Source organism: Mobula hypostoma, chromosome 6, assembly GCF_963921235.1.
Source record: "Mobula hypostoma chromosome 6, sMobHyp1.1, whole genome shotgun sequence".
NCBI lineage: Eukaryota > Metazoa > Chordata > Chondrichthyes > Myliobatiformes > Myliobatidae > Mobula > Mobula hypostoma.
In genome coordinates this window covers 20,256,638-20,283,022 of record NC_086102.1, presented here as the reverse complement: position 1 = coordinate 20,283,022, position 26,385 = coordinate 20,256,638, and the positions used below count along the sequence as shown (strand labels likewise).

Sequence of the window (26,385 nt, the reverse complement as noted above, 5' to 3'; positions counted from 1 at the left end):
TTAGGGCCCAGACCCTTCATCAGGGCTGGAAAGGTAGGGGGCAGAAGCCAGATTAGGAAGGTGGGAGAAGGGGAGGAGTACAAACTGTCAGGTGATAGGTGAGGGAGAGGGTGAGTAGATGGTTGAGGGGGGATGAAGTGAAAAGCTGGGAGGGGACAGGTGGAAGAGGTAAAGGGCTGAAGAAGGAATCTAATGGGAGAGGACAGTGGATCACAGAAGAAAGGGAAGAAGGAGAGGAATCAGAGGGAGGTGATGGGCAGATGAGCAGAAGGGAAGGGGCGAGAGGGTAACCAGAACGAGGTATGGAACAAGAGATGGGGCGGGGGGGGGGGGGAATTACCGGAAGTTCCAGTAATTGATGTTCGTGCAACAGGTTGGAGTCTATCCAGACGGAATATGAGGTGTTGCTCCTCCAACCTGAGAGTGGCCTCAATATAGCAGTGGAGGACGCCAAGGACCAACATATCGGAATGGGGATTGGAAGTCGAATTGTAATAGGTAGTCACCGGGAGATCTTGCCTTTTGCAGCATACAGTGGGAAGGTGCTTGGCAAAGCTGTCCCCCAGTCTTCCTCGGGTCTCAGTGATGAGGAAGTGGCACCGGAGAACCGGATGCAGCAGATCACCCCGCGGGGGAAGTGTTGCCTCTCCTGGAAGGAGTGTGTGGAGCCCTGAATTGTGGCGAGGGAGGTGGGTGTTGAGGCAGATGCAGCACTTGTCCTGCATGCAGGTTCATAAGAAGGGACAGGTGGACAAGGAGGTCATACATAGTGGAAAGCGGGTCGGGTGGGGTGGGGTGGGGTGAAGGGAGGAAAGGAAAGATGTGCTTAGTACTGTAATGGGATCCCGTTGGAGATGGTGGAAGCTGCGGTGTATTATATGCTGGGTACGAAGGCTCGTGGGGTAGTAGGTAAGGACAAGCGGAAACCTGTCCCAGTTACGGCGGCGGGACGATAGGTAGAGGGCAGATTTGCGGGAAATGGAGGAGATGCCGATGAAGGCTGCATCGATGGTGGTGGAAGGGAAACACAGTTCTTTGAAAAAAGAGGACATCTCAGATATCCTAGAATGGAAAACCTCATCCTGAGAACAGATGCGGCAGAGACGGAGGAACTAAGAAAAGTACATGCACAGCCCCTTTGCAAAAGATACTTCTGCTAACCATGATGCAAATTGAAACTAATCTCACTTTCCTGCTCGTAATCTATATCCCTTCATTCCCCGTTCGCTCATGTGCCCGTGTAATTGCCTCTAAAACGTTTCCGTTGATCTGCTTCCAGCATTTTCACTGGCACCGCGTTCCAGGCACTCTCAGTGTAAAACAACTTGCCTCATAAATCTCCTTTAAACTTCACCACAGTCACTGTAAAGCCATGTTCATTTGACATTTCTACCCTGGGAAAAGGACTCCATCTGCCTGTATCTCTGAGCATTCTCATAAAAGTTGCTGGTGAACGCAGCAGGCCAGGCAGCATCTCTAGAAAGAGGTACAGTCGACGATTCGGAACGGCCCGAAACGTCGACTGTACCTCTTCCTAGAGCTGCTGCCTGGCCTGCTGCGTTCACCAGCAATGTGTGTTGCTTGAAATTCCAGCATCTGCAGATTTCCTCGTGTTTTGCGTCTCTGAGCATTCTGTCAGCTCACCTCTCAGACCCCCGAAGCTCCAGAGAAAACCAAGTTTCTCCATGAGGGCTTGATGAATTCTGATGAGGGGGTCTCCGAACTGAAACGTTAAATGTTGCTTTCCCTATTGATGCCTGACCTGCTGTTTTCGCCGGCACTTTCTGCTTGTTATTTCAAATTTACAGGGTCGACAGTTTTTAAAAAATTTTAGATTCTATTTTAGCCTGTATAATCCTTTTATTGTGTTTCACTTTTCCTTCGCCATTTCTTGCCTTGCTGACTTAAATGTTATGTGTTTTATTTAAGTCTGAACATCCGGCACTCGTAGTTTTAACATTTTTCGGGTACTGTCTCGCTGACGTTTTCACATGCATCTCATTTGCGAATTGAAGAAGAGATCTGGATGGAAAAGTCCCCTGCACTTTAAGGTTTACGACTGAGGGACAAAACTGCGGATATTTGAGCTTATCCAATTTAACGTTTAACTTCTGTTAACTTGGAGAAAGCGCACCGCGGAACTTGCTACTGTGCAAGCTGATTGGCTCGTCGCGTTCACTTGCCATATAGGGAGGGTGCGCAAGCCCTGCTACTCCAACCTGGGAGAGCGTATGATTGATTGGTCAGAAGACCACTCATTAATCAGATTACTATCAGCCCGCCCCCACATTTGTGCCACGTAGCCAATCTCAGGGTCGATGGGGGGCGTGCCCGAGGTGCCGTGCGGGGCTTGGCTTTGCGCAACGGTGCTGTTTTCTTGCGCCTTGGGGTTGCTTGTGCATGGGTGGGAGCTTATAGGGTTGGAGTTTTTGCATCTGTTTTTGTTACGTCTATTTCTTTCGGGATTATTTTAAAGGAAGACATGGTTATCAAGGTCTTTATTGCAACGCAGTCCGGTTCCACGGCGGTAAGTAAGGTTATTTATGCTTCCTCCTCCTTCCTTCATTCACGGCGGAGCGGCGTTTCTTTTTTTATCTAGCGCAGCTGATAACGCATACCAGACCGCAGCAGCAATCAGTCAAACACACTCGCTCCTAGTCCTACAGACAGTGGTCACAGAATTTTCCAGAATTATAACTGCATTTATGCGCCAGGTTTCAACGGTTCCACATTTATATATATATTTTTTGTTCGTGTCTATTCTACGGTCAGTTCATAGTTTACTATCTGTTCTAACGCTTGCGAGGGCTCCATTTGGAGTACAATAGAGTGCAAGTTTTGGACTCCGCGGCGTTGTAACTCAGGCAATTAGCTAGCTGAACTGTACAAAACGAATGCTTCTGGTTCATTCGTAGGTCCATGCTGGTCGACTACTCTTGTACAATGTTTATACAGATGCACGATTAGATTCACTTTTTTTAAAAAAGCTGCTGAGTCCCTCCAGCATTTCGTGTGCACTAGTATTCACTGGCCTAGTTTGCAGTGCATCTATATAAACAGGCTTCTGAGCGTTTGTAGACTGTGAAGTTTCTATTTTTGAGGTGTAAGTCACATGTAAGGCCAGCAATTATTGCCCTGCTCATTGTTCTTGTGAAGTTGCTGGTGGACTGCTGCCTTGCGCTGATGTACTTTATCTGGTGCGAATATTATTCATTCAGTGCTGCTGGGGAGGGGTTTCATGGATTGATCCCCGGCGATGAAGTAGTTAGTGCTCACATCTGCACACAGCTTCTCCGGCAGACGTTTGAACACTTGTAAGAAAATCTGGTGTATCAGCCAATGTTATGCTGGAGTAAGGACTTGTTTATGCTGAGCCATTAATGTGGTATAGCATCACATGGACTTTCATGTCAAAATGTGACATAAATTCACAAAAAGAGATAAAGAGGCAGGTAAAGAAAGCATAGTCAATAATGTTTTTTAAAGTACCCACTGGGGTGCCCAACCTGGAGTCCGCAGTACCCTCTGTTAATTGTAAGGCTCCATGGCATAAAGAAGGTTCAGAACCCTTGCCTTAAACAGATGTGAGGAGAGAAATTTCAGAGCTTCGGCATTAGACAGTTGACAACATAGTTCCCTTTAGCAGCAGGAGGGTATTGAGGAGTGCAGGGGGTCTGAGACTTGCGGAGGTTAGAGGTGAAGGAGTGAGATTATTAAAATGATGGTGTGATTATTTTTAAACTTTGAAGGACTGTGCCACAGGAAGTCTGAGAACTTGAGTTGAACAGACTTGGTGAGAGCTGGTTTAAGGAAGCTGCAGCTCTAAAGAAAGGAAGGCTATTTTAGCACATTTTTATTTATTCTTGCAAGCTGTTGCAATCAAGTAAGTATTTTAAGTGCAGTCCCTGTTGTAATGAGTTCAGAGTTTGAAGATAGTGCTGGTATGATTGCTTTGGAAACCGTTAGCATACTTGAATCAAGGTCCCCAAGCCATGGTAGGAATCGAAGTACAAATCCCACCAACTGAACTGGATTTTGCACAAGAAGGGGACACTATTGACTTGAAGGTTGTTACTGGTGTTGAGAAATTGATGCAACTCTCTTAACTTGAATATATCTTGGAGGAAAGGGAATAGCAAAGCTATAAGTTTAATTTTTTTTTGCAATCCAGTCGCCAAACGCATTTAAATCTAAACCCTACAATATAAAGGTTAATGAAGATTAAGTTGCTGGTTATTGATAATTTATTTTTTCCACCAGTGCTGTGATATTTTACTAATTGCACCATTGATAATGTGCGTCCATGCAGAATATACCACCACACAATCTGGAGCCATGCCTGCTGCAAGTTCATGGCTTAACTGTAAAATTGACCTATCAAACCTGCCGAGTCATCTTGGATAGGGTTACTCTAGAATTGTCTTTGTCATGAAGCACTATTGCTGATCCAGTCCTGATGAAGGGTCTCAACCTAGAACATTGACTGTAAATTTCTCTCCATAGATTTTGCCTGGCCTGCTGAGTTCCTTCAGCATTTTGTGTATGTTGCTGATGTCTAATTACTATAGATTGAGATTTATTTAGCTACTTGGCAACGTTCTTATATTTATCTTGGTTTTCATTTCAACACTCCTTGGGTAAATATAGCTTCAATAAATAACTGTTGCAGTGGTTTGTAAGATAGTTCACCAATAGGTTAGAACCTTTTGGCTACTTTGCTTACAGTCTCGTAGTCAAGAATGATTTTTGTTAAGTAAAAATATTCTTTTTAAAATGAGTTGTGGTAAAAATAAAATAAAACTTAAGTCTAATTATTTGCTAGTAAATTTTCTGTTTATTTCTTAGTCATGATTTAATTTTCACTTCCGTTAAAGATTTTTCTAGTTTTCTTTTTTTCTCCATCAATTGGTTAAAAGCAGCTAATTTGTACAGACCAGAATTTTCTACACTTAATTCATTACTAACCCTGTTTTGGGAGGTAGAATTAGTTTCACTATTGACCTTGGCATCCAGAGCCAAGAAGTGAGGGGGAAAAATTGGCTAGATTTCCTACATTTGATTCCTGTTTGGTGGCCTGTGTTGAGGCCTATTTTTATTGATTGTAGTGTTTGGTGGCCCATGTGTATGAGGAGTAAAAACGGGAACGGGTTTGACTGTGTGAGGTAACATATTGAAACTTTGCTAAATTAAATTGGTCGATACTGAGGAAGAGTGAAAAAATGTTTTGCCTGCCATCCATACAGATCACTTAATTTTTACAGTGCAAAAGGTAAAACGTGAAGTGCAGAGTATTACATTACAGTTGTAGGAAAAGTACAAGTGGATAATAAGATGCAAGGTCATATTGAGGTAGATTGTGAGGTCAAGAGTTTATCTTATTTAGGGGTTCCCAACTTTATTTATGCCATGGACTAAAATCATTATGCAAGTTCTCAGGTTGCATAATCTCATTGATCTCATTGTAGTAGGGCACCTTTCAGTAGTCTTTTACCAGCACAATAGCTGTCCTTGAGCCTGGTTGTATGTGGTATAAGGCTGTTGTATCCTCTGCCTGAAGGGATAGGGGAGAAGAGCGAATGTCTGAGGTGGATGGGGTTTTGATTATGCTGGCTACTTTACTGAGGCAACAGGAAGCGTACAAAGAGTCCATGACGAGTCTTTGGTTTCCTGAGCTGTGTCCACAACTTTGAAGTTTCCTGTGGTCAGTTATCATACCAAACCTTTATGCCACTGATTTCTGTAGTCCATCAATTAAAAATTGATGAGAGTTAATGCGACATGTCAAATTCCTTTAGCCTTCTGAAGGCACTGGGGTACTTTCATGGCTGTGGTGCCTGTGGTTGGATCGTGACAGACAATTGTCAATGTTTACATCTGGGAGCTTGATGCTTTCAACTCTCTCACTGTCAACCACCCCACTTCGTGAAGTCAATGAACTGCTCTTTTGTTTTTTGACACTGAAGGCAAGGTTGTTGTCATGATGCCATGCACTAGGCTCGCCACCTCCTTCCTGTGCTCTGACTCATCACTCATCAGCCCTCTGTTGTCATCTGCAAACTTGTAGATGGCATTAAAGCTGAATGCTGTCTGCTGTTGGTGCTGCTCCTGGGCTGGTTAACAATATGTAATCGATTTTGGGCAATGAATTACATGAGAGTTAAAGCAGTGTGCCTTAGTCATTGGCAGACTACAATCAATAAGTATAGGCCTCAGCACCTTTGCCATGATTACTGATACTCCACAGCCCTCTCTCTACTCTACTCCCTGTCCACTGATGACTGCATGGCCCGATTCTGATCTAATTCCATCTGCAAGTTTGCAGATGATACCACTGCTGTGGGTCTCATCTCAAATATCGATGAGTTGGAGTACATGAAGGAGATGGAGAGCTTAGTGTCATGGCAGCAGCCTTTCCCTTAATGTCAACAAAACGAGCTGGGGAATGATTTCTGAAAGGGTACTGATGCACATGCTCCTGTTTACGTATCGATGTTGAGAACTTCAAGTTCCTAGGTGTGAAACTCACTCATAGCCTGTCCTCGTCCAACTGTGTTGATGTCATGGCCAAGGAAGCTCACCAATGCCTCTACATCCTCATGAGGTTAAAGAAATTTGGCATGTCCCTATTGACCAGGGGTTCCCAACCTTTTTTATGCCATGGGCCAAGAGCAAGGGGTCTGTGGACCCCAAGTTGGGAAACCCTGGTATTGACCCTAACTAGTTTTTATTAATGCACCATAGAAAGCATTCTATCTGGATGCATAATGGCTTGTTGTGGCAGCTGCTCTGCACTTGATTGCTTGGAATTGTGGAGAATTATAGACACAGCTCAGCACATCACAGGAACGAGCCTCCCTTCTTTAAACTCTCACTGCCAGCATCATCAGAGACCCCAACCACCCCAGACATTCTCTCTTCTCACATCAGGCAGAAGGTACAAAAGCCTGAAAGCAGGTACCACCGGGTTCAAGTACAGCTACTAACCCACTGTTATCTGATTCTTGGAACAGACCTCTTGTGTGATAGGATGGACTTCTGGCTGCACATCTACCTTGTTATGATCTTGCAATTTATTGTTTACTTTCCCGGTAACCTTTACACTTTATGCTGCATTGTTACCGCTTTACCTTATTCTAGCTCAATGCACTCTGTAATGATTTGGTCTGTATAAACAGTTTGCAAGACAAGCTTTTCACTCTATCTTGGTACAACTAACAATAATAACCAATACCAGTACAGCAAATAATTTTGTAATAATCACTGTATCAAGGAATTATACAGCAGAGAAATGAGCCCTTCAGACTACTGTGTCTATGCTAACCATAAAAGTAGCCATCTTGCCCCCTTTCCCCCCCACTGGCTCTTCCACTTCAAAAAGCCAAGCCCAGTCTTGCATCATAATTGAAAAGTTCCATCCCAGGTTATAACCTGGTGAATCTCCTCCACACTTTCTCAAGTGTGATTATATCCTTCCTGTAGTGTGGGCACCAGTATTTTACATGATATTCCAGCTGTGACCTAACCAATGTCTTTAGAACATAGTCCTTTCTTTTGTATTCTATGTCATGGTTAATGAAGTCTTGCACCTGCAGTCTTCACCACTTTATCACTAGTGCTTTTAGTACTTTTTGGATGTGTACACCAAGATCTCTCTCTTCCTGGGGTTCCCAACCTTTTTATGCCACAGACCCTGACCATTGACGGAGGGGTCCATGGATCCCAGGTTGGAAATCCCTTCATTATTTTTCTATACTCCCTAGGACCCCGCCATTCATTTCTGATCTATCTTGTTAGTTTTCCCAACTACGACAGGAGAACCCCAACTGCCTTTCCTCTGTCTATTCTCTTAATTAATCTATAACATTCTGCAACAGAGGGCTATCTTCAAATGTCCACACCACCACCACCAGTATTTGTGGTATTGGTATTAATAATCACGCGTCCTACAATTGCGTCCATATTGGTTACATATGTAACAAACAGTAAGGGTCTCTGGTTTAATTCCTGAGGTGCACACTGGTCACAGGCTTCAATCACACAAAAGCAAACCTCAACTCTGACTCCTGTTACTTTGAGTGGAAATGTCAGGGCCGACTGTGATTATTTTTAAACCAAGAAGAAATTTGAAATTCATATGTTGGAAATGAGGGATTCACAAACCGTATCAAGAACAGTAGTAATGAGGATGTAGCCTGTAGAGCTTTCTATCAGTTGAACATCTTGTAAAGAATAATGAGGCCTGTTAGTATATTGAATTCAATCTTTAAATGATAAAGGCACGAACTGCGTTTAGTGTGGCAGTGGATGAGAGGAAGGATGGTAAAAGTGCTGTGGTAGAAAATGCCTTAAGTTGCAAATATGGTGTATAGGATCAGACTAATAGGGATTTCTGGACTGCCTGATCTGGGTTCATTTTTACCAACAAAGCTGCTGGAACTGATGACAGAGCTTTATTACTCAGTCAAAACAGAGCAGACTTACTGAAATAAGTGAAGGAAGGAAAGGTAAATGCTGTTAGTATGAAAGATGACGTAACAAGGGTTGGAAAATCAGGCCTTAAATAGACACACATGGTTGATTTTGTAAATCAAGCCCATTTAGAATGAACTATATTCACAAAGAAATGAAAACAAGCTAAGTATAGTTTATGTGGGTGGAAGACAAATTAGTGAATGATTTTAGTTGCATTCATGGTTCAAAATTTTTGGTTTAGCATGGTTGATTCATCTAGACTGTTTCTGTGGAACACTGAGGGGGTGCAGTGTATTGGACTGATTGTCCCCAATATCTCAGACATATTTGCTGGACTATTTCCTTTGGTGAAACAGATAGAACTTTAAGGATGAATTGCCATTTTAGAGATGCATTTCCTTGCCCTCTTTTTTAAAAAAAACAATGATAGTACACTAATGATATTGTGTAAATAGTTTAACCATTGTATTTTTGATAAGCTGCAAGCCAGGTGTTTCCCTTTTCAGGTAGATATTAAAATCCTATAACAAAAAATGGTGAGTGATCAGAGCAAGTGGGGAGTGTTCTGTCTTTTCTGTTGGACTTTTGCATGAATTTGTGTGCTTAACGCCTGAGAAGAATAACAATGCAAATTTTGATGTGTGTGTTAGTTAAGGGTAATGCACCAGCAATCTATTTTCATTGAGTTGACCTTTATGTTCCAATCCTTTAGCAATGGAGCATTCTATACCTCAGCAATATTACATATTACATTCTCATTTTTCTCCCTTCATTGATTTTAAAGATTGAATTCTTTGCATCCTTATGGACCTCCCTACCTCCATTATTTTCAAACTAATCAATCTAAGATGTTGTGACAGGAATTTAAATGCTGCATTCTCATTGATGTTGTTCATGTGAAGTTCCATAAATTTCTATCTGCAGCCCTCTGATTTGAGTTGCTCTGCAAATCTTGTCATAGTCTTGGCCACTCTTTATTCAAGTGATTAATGCCTTCGCGTAGTCTCTCAAAGCATTTAAGCCTGAGTCAGTTGTTTAATATGAGAAGGTTATTAGTTTCCAAATAAAGAAAATGCAGTAATATTCATAATATTTATTCTGAGGGGTTGGTTGAAGGTGTGACTAAAGAATCAGCAATTTGGCCAAGCTAACTACCCAGGCTAACTGCCAGTTAATAATTTTCTTCTGGTCAATGAACAGGATGATTTAAGATGAGAGTAACTCATCAGTCTGAAGAAGTCTTGTCTAAAATTGCTCTTTATTGGTAAATCTTCAAACTGTTTTCACCAGCGATCATCTTTAAGTATCAGTCTGTATTTTGTGATTGTGGAAAATCAGATATGTTTACACAAGTGTCAAAACGATGAACCTGAAGTTGACTCTGCATGAAAACTCTGACTACATTTTCCATTTCACGACAGAAATATTAAACATGAAGTGAACGGTTGTTTCTCAGATCTCTGTTCCATTCTCTTGCATTGGAAATTATGCTCCTGCTTTTGGAAGGTTCTGGAATCCAGCCTCAGAACTTGAGCATCCTGTGTATGTTTTCACCTGATAACACCTTTGGTGAGGTCCATTGTCCGTGGTAAAAATTGGTTGATTTGTCTTCTGATTGGTTCTTGATGCTGTGATAACATTGAAAGTCGAAGCAGTGCCACCTGAAAAAGAAATGAACTTACCATTTAATTGAACAATATTGGTGCCATTTTACTAGAAAAATGATTTGGATAAGTAGCGGGGTGGAGGTACCTCTCTACCAAAGCACTCCTTCCCTCCGCTAGCCTGCAGGTCATCCTTGGGCAAGGTGTACTAGCTACTAAGGACCCCCCCCCCCACAAACCAGGGTCACGTGAAACCATGGGAGCAGGTGGTAGGTGGTCATATGAGCAGCTGGTGCATATCACAAGTCCTAGTTACACGACCACTGACACCAGGGAGACAATCTCTGAAATGTAGTGATAATGGCTGGGGTCACCCGCCTTGTAAAGACACTGCCCAGAAGAAGGCAATAGCAAGCCATTTCTGTAGGAAAAAATTGCCAAGACCAATCATGATCAAAAGACCATGGTCACTCATGACATGCAACATGGCACATAATGAACAAACGATGCAATACAAGGATTTCATTGTATCTCCGTACGTGACAATTGTGTGAGCAGAGTGTACAGCACTGATGAAGGGTCAACTGTTGACTGTTTTCTCTTTTCCAAAGATGCCGCCTGGCCTGCTGGGTTCCTCCAGCATTTTGTGTGTGTTGCTTTAGACTTCCAGCATCTGCAGATTTTCTTACGTTTGTGAAAAATGGCACATGGAATTTAATGCAGACAAGTGTGAATTCTTGCACTTCAGTCGGACCAACCAGGGTAGGTCTTGCACAGTGAACAGTAGGGCACTGAGGAGTGTGGTAGAACAAAGGGATCTGTGAATATGGGTCCATAATTCATTGAAAGTGGTGCCACAGGGATATAAGGTTGTAAAGAAAACTTCTGGCGCATTGGCCTTCATAAAGCAAAGTAGATGGGATGTTATGTTGAAGTTGTATAAGACATTTCTGAGACCTAATTTGGAGTATTGTGTGCAGTTTTGGTCACCTACCTACAGGAAGGATGTAAATAAGGTTGAAAGAGTACAGAGAAAATTAACAAGGATGTTGCTGGGTTTGGAGGGCCCGAGTTATAAGGTAAGATTGAATAGGTTAGGACTTTATTCCTTGGAATGTAGAAGATTGAGAGGGGATTTGATAGAGGAATACAAAATTATGAGGGGTATAGATAGGGTAAATTTAAGCAGGCTTTTTTCACTCAGGTTTGGTGGGACGACAACCAGAGGATATGGATTAAGGGTGAAAGGGGAATGTGAGGAGAATCTTCTTTGCTTTGAGGGTCATGAGAGTGTGCAATGGGTAGCCAATGCAAGTTTGATTTCCATGTTTGAGAGAGTTTGGACAGGTACATGGATGGTAGGGGTATAGAGGGCTATGGTCCCAGTGTAGGTCATTGAAAGTAGGCGGTTTAAATGGTTTAGCACAGACTAGATAGGCTGAAGGGCCTGTTTCTATGCTGTGCTCTCCTATGACTCTTATTTTGAGATGCTTCTCAAATTGAGGTACTATACATTTTACTCAAGTGAAGTATGCTCTTAATGTATGTCAGACGCATTAACGTCTTGATGTTAAAACCATGCTTCCTTGAAATGTGTTCTTTTCTACTATTTAAAATACCTCAGACTGGAGATTGTTTAAACTCTGGTGTTAAAACCAGGAATAATCATGCTGTCAGCCTAGCACACAGTAAACGTTTAGTAATATATTGGCATAATTCTCTGGCAGACAAGGTGAAAGAGAATCTCAAGTGTTTCTATTGTTATACTTAGAGCAAAAGGATAGCAAAGGACAAAATTTGACCTCTTGAAGATCAGTGTCATCTAGGCATGAAGCCAAAAGAGATGGGTGAGATCTTAAATTAATATTTTGGATCCTTATTGAAGGCAGTTCATTATCTTCACTAGGTGTCTGTGTGGATTTTGTTCTTTTATAATCAATCAAAAGAAGACAGAAACACCGGATGATTTCCTCTGTCAATGAATATTATGAACTAATACAAAGTTCTATAGTAAAATAGTAGCATTGCTGGTGTTCTAATTTGTTATGTATTTCATTTACATCTGTAATGGTTCGTAACCTGGGATCCATGGACCTCTTTCTTGATGGTATTGACATAAAAAGTGTTGGGAACCCCTGATTTAGTGGAAGAAGCTAGAGAGTGGTAGTAGTTGTCTCTGACTGGAGTCCTGTGAGTGATGTGTCACAGGGATTGGTGCTGGATCTGTTGTTTAAGGTCTATATTAACGATTTAGATAATATGGTAAACTGGAATTTGCAGATTACAGCAAGGTTGGGGATGTGATGGGGAGGAAGGCCATCAAAGCTTGCAAAGTGATCTGGACCAGCTGGGGAAAATGGCTGAGAAATGTCAGATGGAATTGAATGCAGGCAAGTGTGAGGACAAACCAGTGTATGACTTACAGCACAGTGGTGTGTGGTAGAACAAGGGGACCCAGGAATACAGATCCATAATTCCTTAAATGATGTTACAAGTAGATCATAAAGATAACTTTTGGCCAATTGGCCTTTAAAAATCAGAGTACTAAGTAGAGAAGTAGCAGTTTTGTGTTAATGTTGGTGAGGCAGAATTTGGATCATAAGGTGTAGTTCTAGTCCCCTTCAATTCAGGAAAGATATTAATAAATTTAAAAGAGAAGAATCAAAATTACACAGATGTTGCCAGGACTTGAGGACCTGAGCTGTAGGGAGAGGTTAAACAGGTTAGGACTTTGGAGTGCAATAGAATGGGGAGATCTTAAGAGGTATGCAGAATTATGAGAGGTGGAAAGAGGGCGATTACATATAGGCTTTTCCCCTCAGGTTGGCTGAGACTAGAACCAGAGACCGTAAGGGTTAATGGTGAAATATTGAAGGGCAATCTGGAGGGGATCTTTTTCCACTCAGCGGGTGGTACGAGTGTGGAACGAGATTGTGGCACGTAGCATATACAGATTCAATGACAACGTTTTAGACAGGTTAGATGGGTACATGAATGGGAGGGATTTGGAGAGATATTGTTCAGTTGTAGGTCGATGGGACTAGGCAGAATAAAGGTCAGCAGGAGCTAGATGGATTGAAGGGCCTGTTTCTTTGTTGTAGTGCTCTATAGGCATGGCAAGCATTATTACAGCCAGTGGGAAAGCTGAGGATCGAGGTACTAAAATTGAGAAGCAGAACTTGCAGTTGACAAAAATTGAAATGAGAATAAAAAATGCCAGAAACACTTAGCAAATGAGACAAAATCTATTGACAGGGTAGAGCCATCCATCTTCAGAATTGGTTCTGGTGACAGATAATTGACCTGAAATGTTAATTATATTTCTTTCTATATAGATACAGCCTCACCTATGTATTTCTAATTTTTCAGTATTTTTAACTGTTACCAATGTTTACTCCAGTAATGGGCATAACAATATATGGGAAGTATTAAGTGCAAAGTTGTGTTGTGATGGTTTCTACAGCAAGGGCAAAGAATAAACTCTCAACTTAATAGCCTGATTATAGTAGTTAATCTGGTTGTGTGGAAGCTCTTATGTTCACCAGTTTATTTAGCTGGAGTCATTGAAAGAAGGATTTTGCAGTTAACTTGTCTGGAACTTTTCCACTTTATAATTGAATTTAACAGCTTTGACTTTGTTCTTAGTGGCTTTGTTCTGATGAATAACAGAACTATATAATTTGGCATTAGGTAAGACTTGGGTAAGAGTGTAGATATATTGCTGAGTTTATTTTACCAATCAATTCACTTTCTCATAGACACACTAATTTCTTAGCCACCTCTCCAGATGGCCTCGTTTATTCCATGATAAATGGTGTCATCGGTATCCAGAACTTCTGGAATAATAAAGTGTTAGAACATGAAATAATAACACAGCAACAGGCTTTTTAGCCCACCCTGTCTATGCTGTACATAACGATATTGGAATCGGGTGTAATATCGCCAGCATATGTTGTGAAATTAGTAGTGTAAAAATAGAAAAAAATAGTGAGGTAGTGTCCATGGGTTCAGCGTCCATTCAGAAATCAATTGGCAGAGGGGAAGAAGCTGTTGCTGAGTGTATCCCTTCAGGCTTCTGTACCTCTTTCCTGATGGTAACAGTGAGAAGAGGGCATGTCCTGGGTGATGGGAGTCCTGATTGATGGATGCCTCCTTTTTTAGGCATCGCTCCTTGAAGGTGTGCTGGATACTACAGAGGCTAGAGCTCACTATGAAGCTGACTGAATTTACAACTTTCTGCAGTTTGCTTTGATCCTGTGCAGTGCCCCCCTCCCATACCAGATGGTGTTGCAGCCAGACAGAATGCTCTTCATGATACATCTATAGAAATTTGTACATGTCTTTTGTGACATACCAAATCTCCTCAAAAGCCTAATGAAATATAGGCACTGTTGTGCTTATTTTTGTAACTGCTTCAATATGCTGGGCTCAGGATGTGTTCTGTGAGATAGAGAACGTGTGTGTGTGTGTGTGTGTGTGTGTGTGTGTGTGTGTGTGTGTGTGTGTGTATATACACCCGTCTCAACCTTCATGAAGTCCACAAGTCCACAGTCAATTCTTTGCTCTTAGTGCAAAGTTGTTACTGCAGCACCACTCAACCAACTGATCTCTGTTGCTCCTGTATGCCTTCTCGTCACCATCTGAAATTCTGCCAACGATAGTTGTATTGTCAGCAAATTGATGCACATCTAACCTCATCTACCTGTACGTGGACAATATTCCCCCAATTTTTTGCCTGTTCATGACTGCCTAGGTGCCTTTGAAACATTGCTATCATGTGGTGCATCTGCAATCTCCCATCGCTTTGCATTCCAAACACAATAAAAACTTGCCTTGGAAATCGATGTTAGACCTTCCCCCCCCCCCCCCCCCACACACACACACCTCTAGTATTGGACATTTCCACCCTGTGGCGGGGTGAGGGGAGAAAGAAAACTGACTGTTTTCCTGCATCATCTTGGGGACAATGTAGTTTATCTGACGTCTTCCAATAACTAATACATTCTAATCCGGGTAACATTGTGATGAACCTCTTCTGCACCCTCTAGAAAGCCTGCACATCCTTCTGATAGTCTGGTGATCAGAACTGCACATAATGCTGCAAATGTGGCCCATCCAAGTTTCATGCAGCAATTTAACTTCTCAAATTTTGCATTTGTGTTGAAGTGATTTGTGAAAAGTATAGACTTGGACAAGTGGAGTGCAATAGTTGAGGCCAGGTGTAGTGTTGCGGGGAGTGGAAGCTTTGCAGATATTGCTTGAAGCAAGCATTTGTCAGTCTGTGTATAAATGATGTCACTTTTTGCCTCTCCCAGTTGGCTATTGCATTCACAATATTTTGGTAACAAGTTTCTTAATTGTGCTGGTAAGTTATATTATATCCCCATCCCTTTACCTTTCCCACCTATCTGACTTCACCTATCACCTGACTAGTTCTCCTTCCCTTCTTTCTCTGCCTCCCCACCACATAATTTGTATTGTGGCAACTTTCCACTTCCTTTTCAGTCCTGAACCAGTGTCTCGACCCGAAACATTGACTGTTTATTCATTTCCATAGATGATGCTTGAACTGCTGAGTTCCTCCAGCATTTTGTGTGTGTTGCTTTGTAAATTATATCTTGGACTCTTGAATGATTGCATCAACGTTAAGGCACACAACTGTTGCGTTAGTTTAATTTTCTTTGTGGTCTTTGCCGCTTTGGTCCGAGTGTTGACCTCTGTCACTAGATTTCTAGCATAGTGTAGTGTTGCTTTTTCCTTCGGTTTAAAAACTGGCAGGAACATGCAATAACTTTTTTGTAGAATATTCATCACTACATTCCCACCAATGTATGATAATACACAATTTTAACTTCATTCTCACATCCCCGCTGCTGCTTGTAAGGCGTTTGTACTTTTTCCCCATGTCAGTGTAGGTTTCTTTCGGGTGCTCTGGTTTCCTCCCACAGTCCAAAGACCTACTTGTCGGTAGGTTAATTGGCCATTGTAAATTGTCCCATGATTAGGCTAGGCTTAAATCGGGGGACTGCTGGGTGGTGTGGCTCAAAGGACTGGAAGGGCCTTCTCCAAGCTGTATCTCATTAAGTAAATTTCTTGGATGCTATCTATTGTATTTTCAAACTTGCAATTCCTTCAGTTTACTGTAAGATTGGTTATAGCTTGAATATTAACATTTAGTGGGGTAGCATAAGTCCCTTTTGAGAGGGCGTGAGTTATTGGAAGTGGAAAAATCAAGGGTATGCAGATGGTGTCAGATGAGGAGGTTTGTGTGTAGCATAAACTCTTACAATCTGGTCTGATTGGCATGAACTCTTGACAATCTGGTCTGATTGGCATGAACTCTTGACGATCTGGTCTGATTGGCATGAACTCTTGACGATCTGGTCTGATTGGCATGAACTCTTGACGATCTGGTCTGGTCGGCATGAACTCTTGACGATCTGGTCTGGTCGGCATGAACTCTTGACGATCTGGTCTGATTGGCATGAACTCTTGACGATCTGATCTGGTTGGCATGAACTCTTGAAGATCTGATCTGGTTGGCATCAACTCCAACGATCTGGTCTGGTCGGCATGCTTTTGTGCTGCACTTGGGTTGCTCAAGTACTTGGACCTTGGTAATGGACCCCAACATGGCAGAATTTAAAAATACCAGAAACGAGATGCTGTCCTGCATTTCATGTGCAGAGTGTGAAACTAGTTAAGTGTTTTATGATTCCTGTACTTGTAGACGTTCTTTTGGGAATATACTGTTCATGCTTTCTGAGCCTTCATTCTGATTTGCCTTCAGTCACAAAATACTCCTGCATGAGCAAGCCATCTTTTTCTCATAATCTGATGCCCTGAATTTCTTACACCAAATACACCGATGCTAGTGCTGGATCTTGCAATTCAATGCCCTTTCCCCTTCACTAATCCATTGCAGCCTATTGCTTCCAGATCTTCGTCGATATGACTAGTTCATGGTCTAAAACAGGATTATAAACTTTCTATCCACACCACTTGGCCAAACATAGTTGCAGATGCACTTGCTTAGAAGTTTGGGTTATCAGTTGCTTGAATATTTTGCTTGGGTTATAAGTAGGGCACCCCTGACTGTAATGCTTAAGTTTAAAGATCTGCTTGATTTGCGTGTACATCGAAACATGCAATGAAATGCAATGTTTGCATCAATGACCATCACGGTCCAAAAATGTGCTGGGGGCAGCCTACGAGGGTGGCTGTGCCTCTGATGCCAACATAGCATGCCCACGACTTACTAACCCAGACCATTAATGTGAAAGGAATGTGAGGGAACTGGGTTACCCCAGAAATCCACACACACACAGTCATGGGGAGAATGTACAAACTCCTAACAGACAGCGACGGGAATTGAACGCCATTTGCTGGCACTGCGCAGGGTCGGAATAAGCTGCAGGGAGTTGTGAACTCAGTCACCTCCATCGTGGGCACTAGCCTCCAGGACATCTTCAAGGGGGATGCTTCAAAAAGCGGCATCCAGCATTAAGGACCCCCATCACCCAGGACATGGCCTCTTCTCATTGCTACCCTCAGGGTGGAGGTACAGGAGCCTGAAGGCACACACTCAACAATTCAGGAACAACTTCTTCCCCTCTGCCATCTGATTTCTGAATGGACATTGAATCCATGAACACTACCTCACTCTCTTTTCTTCTTTTTACACTAATTTAATTTGACTTTTTAATATATGTACTTTAATTTAAAGTTCTCATTGTGTTGTGTACTATTGCTACACAAATTTCACACCATCTGCTTGTGATATTAAATCTGAATCTGTGAAATATTATGCAAACCTCTACATTGCTGTGCTATTCTATGCAGATTTAAATGTGGATTCTTGTCACTAAGGAAACACTTTTATACAGAATTCTATTAAATGTATCCTCTGAGTAGTAGTGGAGGCAGAATCAACTATCACTGGATAAATATGTGAAAGGAAAGAATTTGCAGGAGAGTTCGTAGGGGAATAGGAATTGCTGTATTGTTCTTGTGTCAAAATGATATGTACTCACTGAGCCAAATGGCTTTTTTCCAAGCTACACATATTCTGTGATAGTACAGTTTGGATTCCACATGAGTAAGTATGCAAATAGCAGTGTGTGTCATAAATCAGTGACGGACTTTGAGATGGGAGATGGAGTAAGGTCATTTGGCTCTTCGACCCACTCCAGTATGATTTGTGGTGATCATTTACTTCAGATTCCTGTTACCCCTTTTCTCTCTATCCCTTAGCATTAAGAAGTATATCTACATCCTCCTTGAATTTAATACCTTGTCTTCCACTGCCTTCTGTGGTAGAGAATTAAATAGATTCACCTCTGTTTCTTTGTTTGTATTCTGGGACTTCTACTCTGGTTCGTGGGAATGTCTTTCTTGTCCTGTTAAAACTTGGTTTTCTGATATTCCCTCTCATTCTTCAAAGTTTCGATTATAAAATAATTCACTGAAACTTAAATTGTATGTTTTACCCTTGGGGTATTTGCAAGGCACTCTGCAGAGGCAGAGCAATACCTTTGCTCTTGTAATTAAGTCCTCATAAAACTAAAGCTGGTGACATACCACTTGCCTCCCCACAGTTTATTGAATGCCTGCCCTCAGCTGCTGGTGCACAAGGATATCCAGGTCTCATTTAAACTTTCACCAAACTGCCATCATTGACATGTCTTTAGAGCCAATGCGGATTACCTCATATTTATCCACATTGTAATGAACATAATACACTTATTGTTGTAATAAATAGAAGACAATCTTGTCCCTCAGGCCAGCTCTTCCCTTCAACATGATCATCACTGATCTGTTCAAAGCTTCAACTCCCCTTCTGTGTCATTTCTCCATGGCCCTCTAGTTCACTGGTACTTTCAATTGGACGGCTGATGCTAGCAATGTCATGGTCTCTGCATTGGGGAAACTAAGTTTGGACCAAGTATCCATTTTGTAGAATGGCTCGAGTTGGCTTGTATTAGTAACCTGTTGCATTTCCTTAATTCTCTGCTGCTCTTATTTGTGCCCTCCATTGACTTCCGGCACTGTTCACGTGAAGATCAATGCAAGTTTAAAAAAAAACGCTTTGTATACCTCTAGAACTTGGTTCAGCAGAAATTGGGAGAACGTTTTGAAACCTCATCAACATTGCATCTCAGTAATCCATACAATTCTGGAGGAACTCAGCAGGCCAGGAACTATCTGTGGAAAAGAGTAAACAGTGGATGTTTCGGGCCGAGACCCTTCATCAGGACTGGGAGCGAAAAAGATGAGAAGTCAGTGTAAGAAGGTGAGGGTAGGGGAGGAAGAACTACAAGATAGATGATAGGTGAAACTGGGGGAGGGGTGAAGTAAAGAGCTGGGAAGTCGACTGGGAGGAGAAAAAGGGCTGGAGAAGAGGGAATCTGTTAGGACAGGACAGAAGGCTATGGAAGAAAGGGAAGTGGAGGAGCACGAGAGGGAGGTGATGGGCAGGTTAGGAGATGAGGTAAGAGAGAAATTGGAATGGAGAAGGAGAGGGACGCTATTACCAGATGTTCAAGATATCGATGTTCATGCTATCAGGCTGGATGCTACCCAGACAAAATATAAGGCGTTGCTCCTCCAACCTGAGTGTGGCCTCTTTGCAACAGCAGAAGAGGCTATGGACAGACATGTTGGAATGTGAAGTAGAATTGAAAGGGGTGACCACTGGGAGATCCTGCTTTTTCTGGCGGATGGAGCGCAAGTACTTGGTGAAGTGGTCTCCAATCAGGAGAACACACCTGGTGCACCAGATACAGTAGATGACCCTAACAGACTTTCAGGTGAAGTGTTGCCTCACCTATAAGGATTTTATGGGGCCCTAAATGGTAGTGAGGGAGGAGGTGTAGGGGCAGGTATGACACTTGTTCCACTTGCATGGATAAATACCGGGAGGGATGAATGGACAAGGGAGTCGCTTAGGGAGCGATCCCTGTGGAAAGCAGAAAGTGGGAGGGATGGAAAGATTTGCTTGGTCGTGGGATCCCATTGGAGATGGCAGATCTTATGGAGAATTATGTGGAGGCTGGTGGGGTGGTAGGTGATGACAAGAGGAACCCTGACCCTGTTGGGGTGGTGGATGGATGGAGTGAGAACAGATGTATGCAGAATGGAAGAGATGCAGATGAAGGCAGTGTTGATGGTGGAAGACGGAAAGCCCCTTTCTTTGAAGGAGGAGGACATATCATTATTTCTGGAATGAAAAGCCTCATCCTGAGAGCAGATGCGTCAGATGGCATTTTTACAATGACAGGGTGGGAAGAGGTATAGTCCAGGTAGCCGTGAGAAACATTGGGGTTTATACAGTGCCTTGGACGTTTTCATGTTTCATTGTTTTTACTACATTGAATCACAGTGGATTTACTTTGGCTTTTTTGACACTTATCAACAGAAAAATACTGTTTCGTGTCAAAGTGAAAGTAGATCTCTACAAAGTGATGTAAATTAATTACAAATATATAGAACATAAAGTAATTGATTGCATAGGTATTTACTTCCTTCAAGTCAGTATTTAGTAGATGTGCTTTTGGCAGTAATTACAGCCTTGAGTCTGTGTGGATAGGTCTCTATCAGCTTTTTCCCCATTTGTTTTTTTACAAAACAGTTTAAACTCTGTCAGATTGCCTGGGGATTATGAGTGAACAGCCCTTTTCAAGCCCAGCCACAAATTCTCAATTGGACTGAGGTCTGTACTTTGACTTTGTCCGTGGGTTTGATGGTGAGGATGGGATTAGTGAGGAGAGAATGGAGAGCAGTGTGTTCAGATGGAGTGAGGTTAGGATTGGAGAGGGGTTAGTAAAGTCAAGACATAGACTCATAAGCAGTTAGCCATGAAAAGATCCAGAGCAGGCAGAAGACCAGCAAGAGGAGGAGGGTTGAAGACAGGAAAAGTCATCAGTGTGGGCTAGAGAGTCCTTGCCAAAAAACATTGCATCTTAACTCATTTTCACCCTCCATAAGTGTTTCGTGATCTATGGAGTACTCCAACAATGTCTGTTCTTGTGTGAGTTTTTTAAAAAAATCCTCGTATGGTGGAGCTTTGAATTCTGAACTTGGTAGCTCCCATTCCAAATCTTGTGGCTTCTTGTCAATGTATCCTCTTGTTCTTTGTCATGTGCTGCACTATATAAGGACTAAGATTTCAAGTCTGATCTGTCTGTTAAATAAGCTCTTAATCATCAGCCACTTATTCCTCAGTATTTAACAATTTTCTTCAATAAGATTCTGTAGTGCAATTAATATGGGTGATGCTGTACATGGAAATATTTAAGTTTTAATGTGTTTAAAATGTATTTCAAAAACAAGAACAGAAAAGATGAAGGCAGTTGCTTCCTATTATGAAATTACTTCCTCTTAGAACTTGTGTCATTTAACTGGAAGTGGTGGGGCAGCTAGCAGTAATTTTGAGAATTGTGTGCTAAAGCTGACACTAGTGGAAAGAGTTTGGTGTGGCAGTTTTACTAAGGTGTGTCTATTGTTTGAAAAATTGATCATGACTCTTTAATTTTAATGAAACTAATTTGTTAAAACTCAATTCTTGTAAATAAAACAAATCCATAATGCAGAACTTTGCAATTAAGTTCCACACAAATTGTGATTGTGGTTGATATTACCAAGAAAGTGCAAATGGGGATAACAACGTAGATTACTTCAGCTCTTTGCTATTGATATGATATTGTATATCTGCTGTAGTCAATTACGTCATTTGACATACAGGCTGGTGGTCTGGAATGTTCAGTCGCCTCATAGAGTAGCTCGTGTTTCTCTGAGAGGCAGTATGGGTGGAGAGACAGCCGTGTTCCTTGTCAGATTCTTCAGCACTCCTCTTCCATCTCGACAGGGAGATGGGTTATCTTGGGTTTGCCTGTCAGGGATATGGCTGCTATGCCTTGGGAGGAAATTAAAATAGATTTCTATTTTTACATTGACTTCATGTCTGTAGACTGTAAATGACCTGTCATTTCCTCAAAGCAAATTGGAATATTTATGAATATTTTAGGGATGGGACGCTTTACTGACCAAAGGTGACTTGATTTCTGAAGCATACATTTTTTTCCTCTCCCTGCGATTTAATGAAAGCTAGGAATCAGTTGCTTAATCTTTAGTCCTTTAAAGTGCCAGTTGATTTTTTTTTTCTTGGTGATCCACTGTTAATTTTTGTTCTGGGAATCTCTCTTAGTTTTTGAATGAAACTGTGAAGTGGCTGTTTTGTCTGATGACTGCTTTGAGGAATTTGGGAAGATGATGTTGATTTGTTTCCCCCCTGAGGAATAAGGACCCTCCAGTTTCCCCCAATAGTTTAATAATGATGTAAATTTGTTAATTATGATAACAAGCTGGTTACCTAGCATGATAGAAATTCTGTCAATAGATTCAAGCTTGGGTTTTGGTCTAGTTCAATCTTAATAGATGCAGTATGCATTGGTTCAATAATATAAAAGATGGCAATAATACTTTGTATCAGACAGTGCTGCTGAGAGTCATTGCCTTCAAGAGAATCTGTTTCTTGGTGTATCTTTTTCCCTTTTACAGCACCACAAACCTGCTGACACTATTGAGTATTGTATGTAAACTATTTGCCATGGGATTAGAGAGATTACAGTACTTTACTACTCCCAATGATATTTGCTGGTGGCCCTTCCTACTGTAAACCACAAGTTATTTAACTCAGGCAAATGCGGGAAGTATTTTAGTAAGGTAAAACAAACAGCATTTAAAATCAATGAGTACTTGATCAATATTTTTGGTAGTGTTACAGTTGGGATTATTGGTTTATGGTCTTTACTTGGCTTTTGGCACTAAAACAGGTAACTGAGTCTCAGTAATTCATGCAAATATTGGTAAATGCAACAAGAAGCACCTGTTGTGTTATTTCACTTAAAACATTGCTACGGGACTAGAAATTAGCTTCTGATCTGTGGATTTAAATATAATCAAGGCAAGCCAATATAAGAGATTTAATTTTGTTTCCAAGCAATCAAAAGCCTGTTCATTGATTCCTTAACAATTGAAATAGCTGACGGTAATTTCCATGAAAGAAATTATGCTGTAGAGTTTCCAAATCAATTTTGAAAATCCTGTTCACATCCACTCAGAACAAATAAGTGGGCTTGTGTACATGTGGACACAATTTAGCCTCCAAAGTACCACAAACCCTCTCAGATAATGACTGTGTAAGTAACACACTATTTCCACACGTAGAGGAAATTAGTCTTGGTAATGGTTTTGTTTAATAGCTTTTTTATCATTGATTATTAGCTTTTAACAAACAGGAAGTAATAATTCCTATTCCAATATATTTTCTCACAGCAAGCACTCAGTAAGAAGCAATGGGTGTCTGTTATTTCATTTAACACACATAAAAGTTGCTGGTGAACGCAGCAGGCCAGGCAGCATCTCTAGGAAGCGGTACAGTCGACGTTTCAGGACGAGACGCTTCGTCAGGCCTGGCCTGCTGCGTTCACCAGCAACTTTTATGTGTGTTGCTTGAATTTCCAGCATCTGCAGAATTCCTGTTGTTATTTCATTTAATTGGATTTTTATTTGAAATCTGATTTTGAGACTTTGGAGCATCATGTAAATTTATATTTCTGTTCAGAACTTTTGAAATTCTTATTACTGTCTGTTCTGAATTCAATATTTAATTATGTTTGTCTTTTCTAAGTTTTACTATTTGTCCTTTATTGAGTGTCATGCAATTTGATTACACTTCCTGATCCTTGCCAAGATAATTGATCATTTCAAAACCTAAATCTCTGCATCTGATCAAGGTTATATTCTCTGCAGTCCTTTAACTCCATCTGGCACCACCCAATCTCTGTTGCTGTTTGCACTCTTCCCCCAAACCCTCCATCTGCCTGTCTCTCCCTACCTAGATCCACATCGTGCTTGCCAGCTCTTGTTTCACACCTTCCCTTGCCCTCTCCTCTTGATACTGGCATTTTTCTCCTATCTTTCTGTCTAGATGAAGGCTGTTGGCCTGAAATGACAACTGAACGTTTCCCTCCACAGATACTGCCTTACCCGCTGAGTTCCTCCAACTTTTGGTTTCTCCAAATGACAGAGGCATTTTATTCCAGACTAGATTTATGCTGTGGGACTTTCACAGGTGACTTTTCTGTGATGCGTAGTTTTGGTGAACATAACTTCGAAGAAACATTGTGGGATTGCAACAGATTGTAAAATTGGGCATTAAGATTTGAAACAGAAGACGAGCATGAGGAGGTGATTCAGTTGATTGATCCTTAATGGACCTGCTCCACCATTCAGCAAGATCATGGCTAGTCATTTAACCCTGTATCATGTTCCCATCTCCTCATTCACAGATCAAGAAGAAACAACAGGATGTTCTCGGCTTCTTAGAAGCCAATAAAATAGACTTCAAAGAAATGGATATAGCAGCAAATGAGGACAACCGAAAGTGGATGCGGGAAAATGTTCCCGGGGAAAAGCGCCCTCAGAACGGTATTCCTCTTCCGCCACAGATATTTAATGATGAGCTGTATTGTGGGGTAAGATTTTTAAAAAATATTTCCACCCCCCTCTACTTATAAGTTGATGTATGTGAATCATTCACAGGTTGCATTGTGACTTGAGCATCTGGGAGGAGAATAAAATGAGTTTCCTGTAAGTAGGTAGTTGGTCAGAGTAGAATTGGTGGGCCAAAAGGTTATGGAGTCATCGTCATATAACAGTACAGCAAAGAACAGGTCCTTTGGTCCATTTAGTTTGTGCCGAACCATTTAAACTGTCTACTCCCATTGACCTGTACCCAGACCATAGCCCTCCATACCCCTACCATCCATGTACCTACACAAATTTCTTTTAAAATTTGAAATCAAGCTTGCATGGGCCACTTGTGTCTGTGTGGAATAAGTCTTGAGTAATTGAACTCTGCTTCTTTTGCCAGCTATAGCATTAAAATTTAAGTAATCACATCAAGGCATTTTACAAATGTGATTCATCCATAAAACAGTTTCATCTTGGCCCTTTTGCAATTGATATTAACCTAAAGCAGAAAAGTAAACAAATTTTCTTAAATCTTTTATACCTATGCAATTTTAACAACTTCAGTACCATGTAAATGTAATCTCACTGTAATGGTGTCTATTTTGCTGTTTGCAGTGTTAATTAAAAGCTAGCTTATTGTACACTAATTTGATTATGTTATTGTTCTTGCCGTTGTAGGATTTCGATGCTTTTTTCAATGCCAAAGAGGATAATGGAGTTTACGCATTTCTTGGCCTGACACCACCACCTGGTTCAAAGGTATATCCCTGTGTTTTCATCTATTTGTATTTTAAGTGAATATGGGGAGGGGGGGAGATCATTTGCCGTTGAGAAAGCCTTTCAAGAGACAAATTTACCTGTTTTTAAAAAAATCACAATGATTTTAAAACACTCTAGTTTTGGGGAAATAATGGTTTAGAGTACACGTGCTTATAACTAAATGGATTGAAATGAAATTTGAATTTCTACCAGTTCAAAGGATTGGATGGTAAATCTGTTCTGAGCATTCTGATAACTCTTTGATGTGAAAGTTTGGAAAATGTATCTAAAGGGTGAAAAAAGTAAGGTTAACATCTTCTGTTGGCTTGAGTTGTTCTGAATATTTTTACATGCAATCAAACTTTTGAACTACAGTAACTGGATGCTATCCTGCTTTCTGTGTTCGATATAGAAAAAGATTGGCAAAGTTATTGATGGTCCTGTTCATTTTGGGCCATTACAGTGATTTGTGCATTTTGCATGATTCCTCCTATAGTCTTGCATTGGAGATTCTAACTTTTGTCAGGGAGAAATTTCAAATTAATAACATATTTGTGAGTCTCTCGATATGATGTTCTCAAGAAATTGTTTCCTCCTTGTGATGGTGTCTAGTCAGTTGCTGTGTTGTATCTTTGTAGGCTACAAATATTACAGTCAAGGTACTGTTGCAGTGGGAGGTGGATGCTGAAGCTAATAATAGGGACGCGGTTCAAAGTAAGCTTCTGTATGGACTGGGTTGTCCACATTTCCTAAGCATAGAGATGCTTCCTCCACTCATGAATACTTCACGTTTCTAACTTGAGCCTTTTAGGTTTTACAGGTATGAGGTCAATCCACTTAGTATGCTAAGGTAAAACTCCAGTGATTCAACACATTCTGGGCTTTGAGAAACTGGACTTGCAAGTGTTCCAGGCTGTTGGATGCCATTTCTGTTAATACCCCAGCAACTGGGTTCACTTTTTATTTGGATGATAGATGACACACAATATTGTTATAAATTTTAAGTCAAAGGGAG

At 41.3% G+C, this 26,385-nt stretch overlaps 1 protein-coding gene across 10 annotated transcripts in view; it reads left to right on the top strand.

Annotated features, from left to right (window-relative positions):
* The first annotated feature begins 2,326 nt into the window (after nucleotides 1-2,326).
* Nucleotides 2,327-26,385, top strand: part of LOC134347850 (adapter SH3BGRL-like) — a 45,272-nt gene continuing 21,213 nt past the window's right edge. For 6 of the 10 annotated variants that reach the window (XM_063050350.1, XM_063050347.1, XM_063050349.1 and 3 more), the window contains exons 1-3: nucleotides 2,327-2,527; nucleotides 24,428-24,613; nucleotides 25,290-25,370. In XM_063050350.1, coding sequence (XP_062906420.1) covers nucleotides 2,483-2,527; nucleotides 24,428-24,613; nucleotides 25,290-25,370 — 312 coding nt within the window. In that variant the 5' untranslated portion in view covers nucleotides 2,327-2,482. The remainder of the gene's footprint in view (nucleotides 2,528-24,427; nucleotides 24,614-25,289; nucleotides 25,371-26,385) is intronic. The other 4 variants (XM_063050354.1, XM_063050351.1, XM_063050355.1 and 1 more) reach the window with 1 other exon arrangement.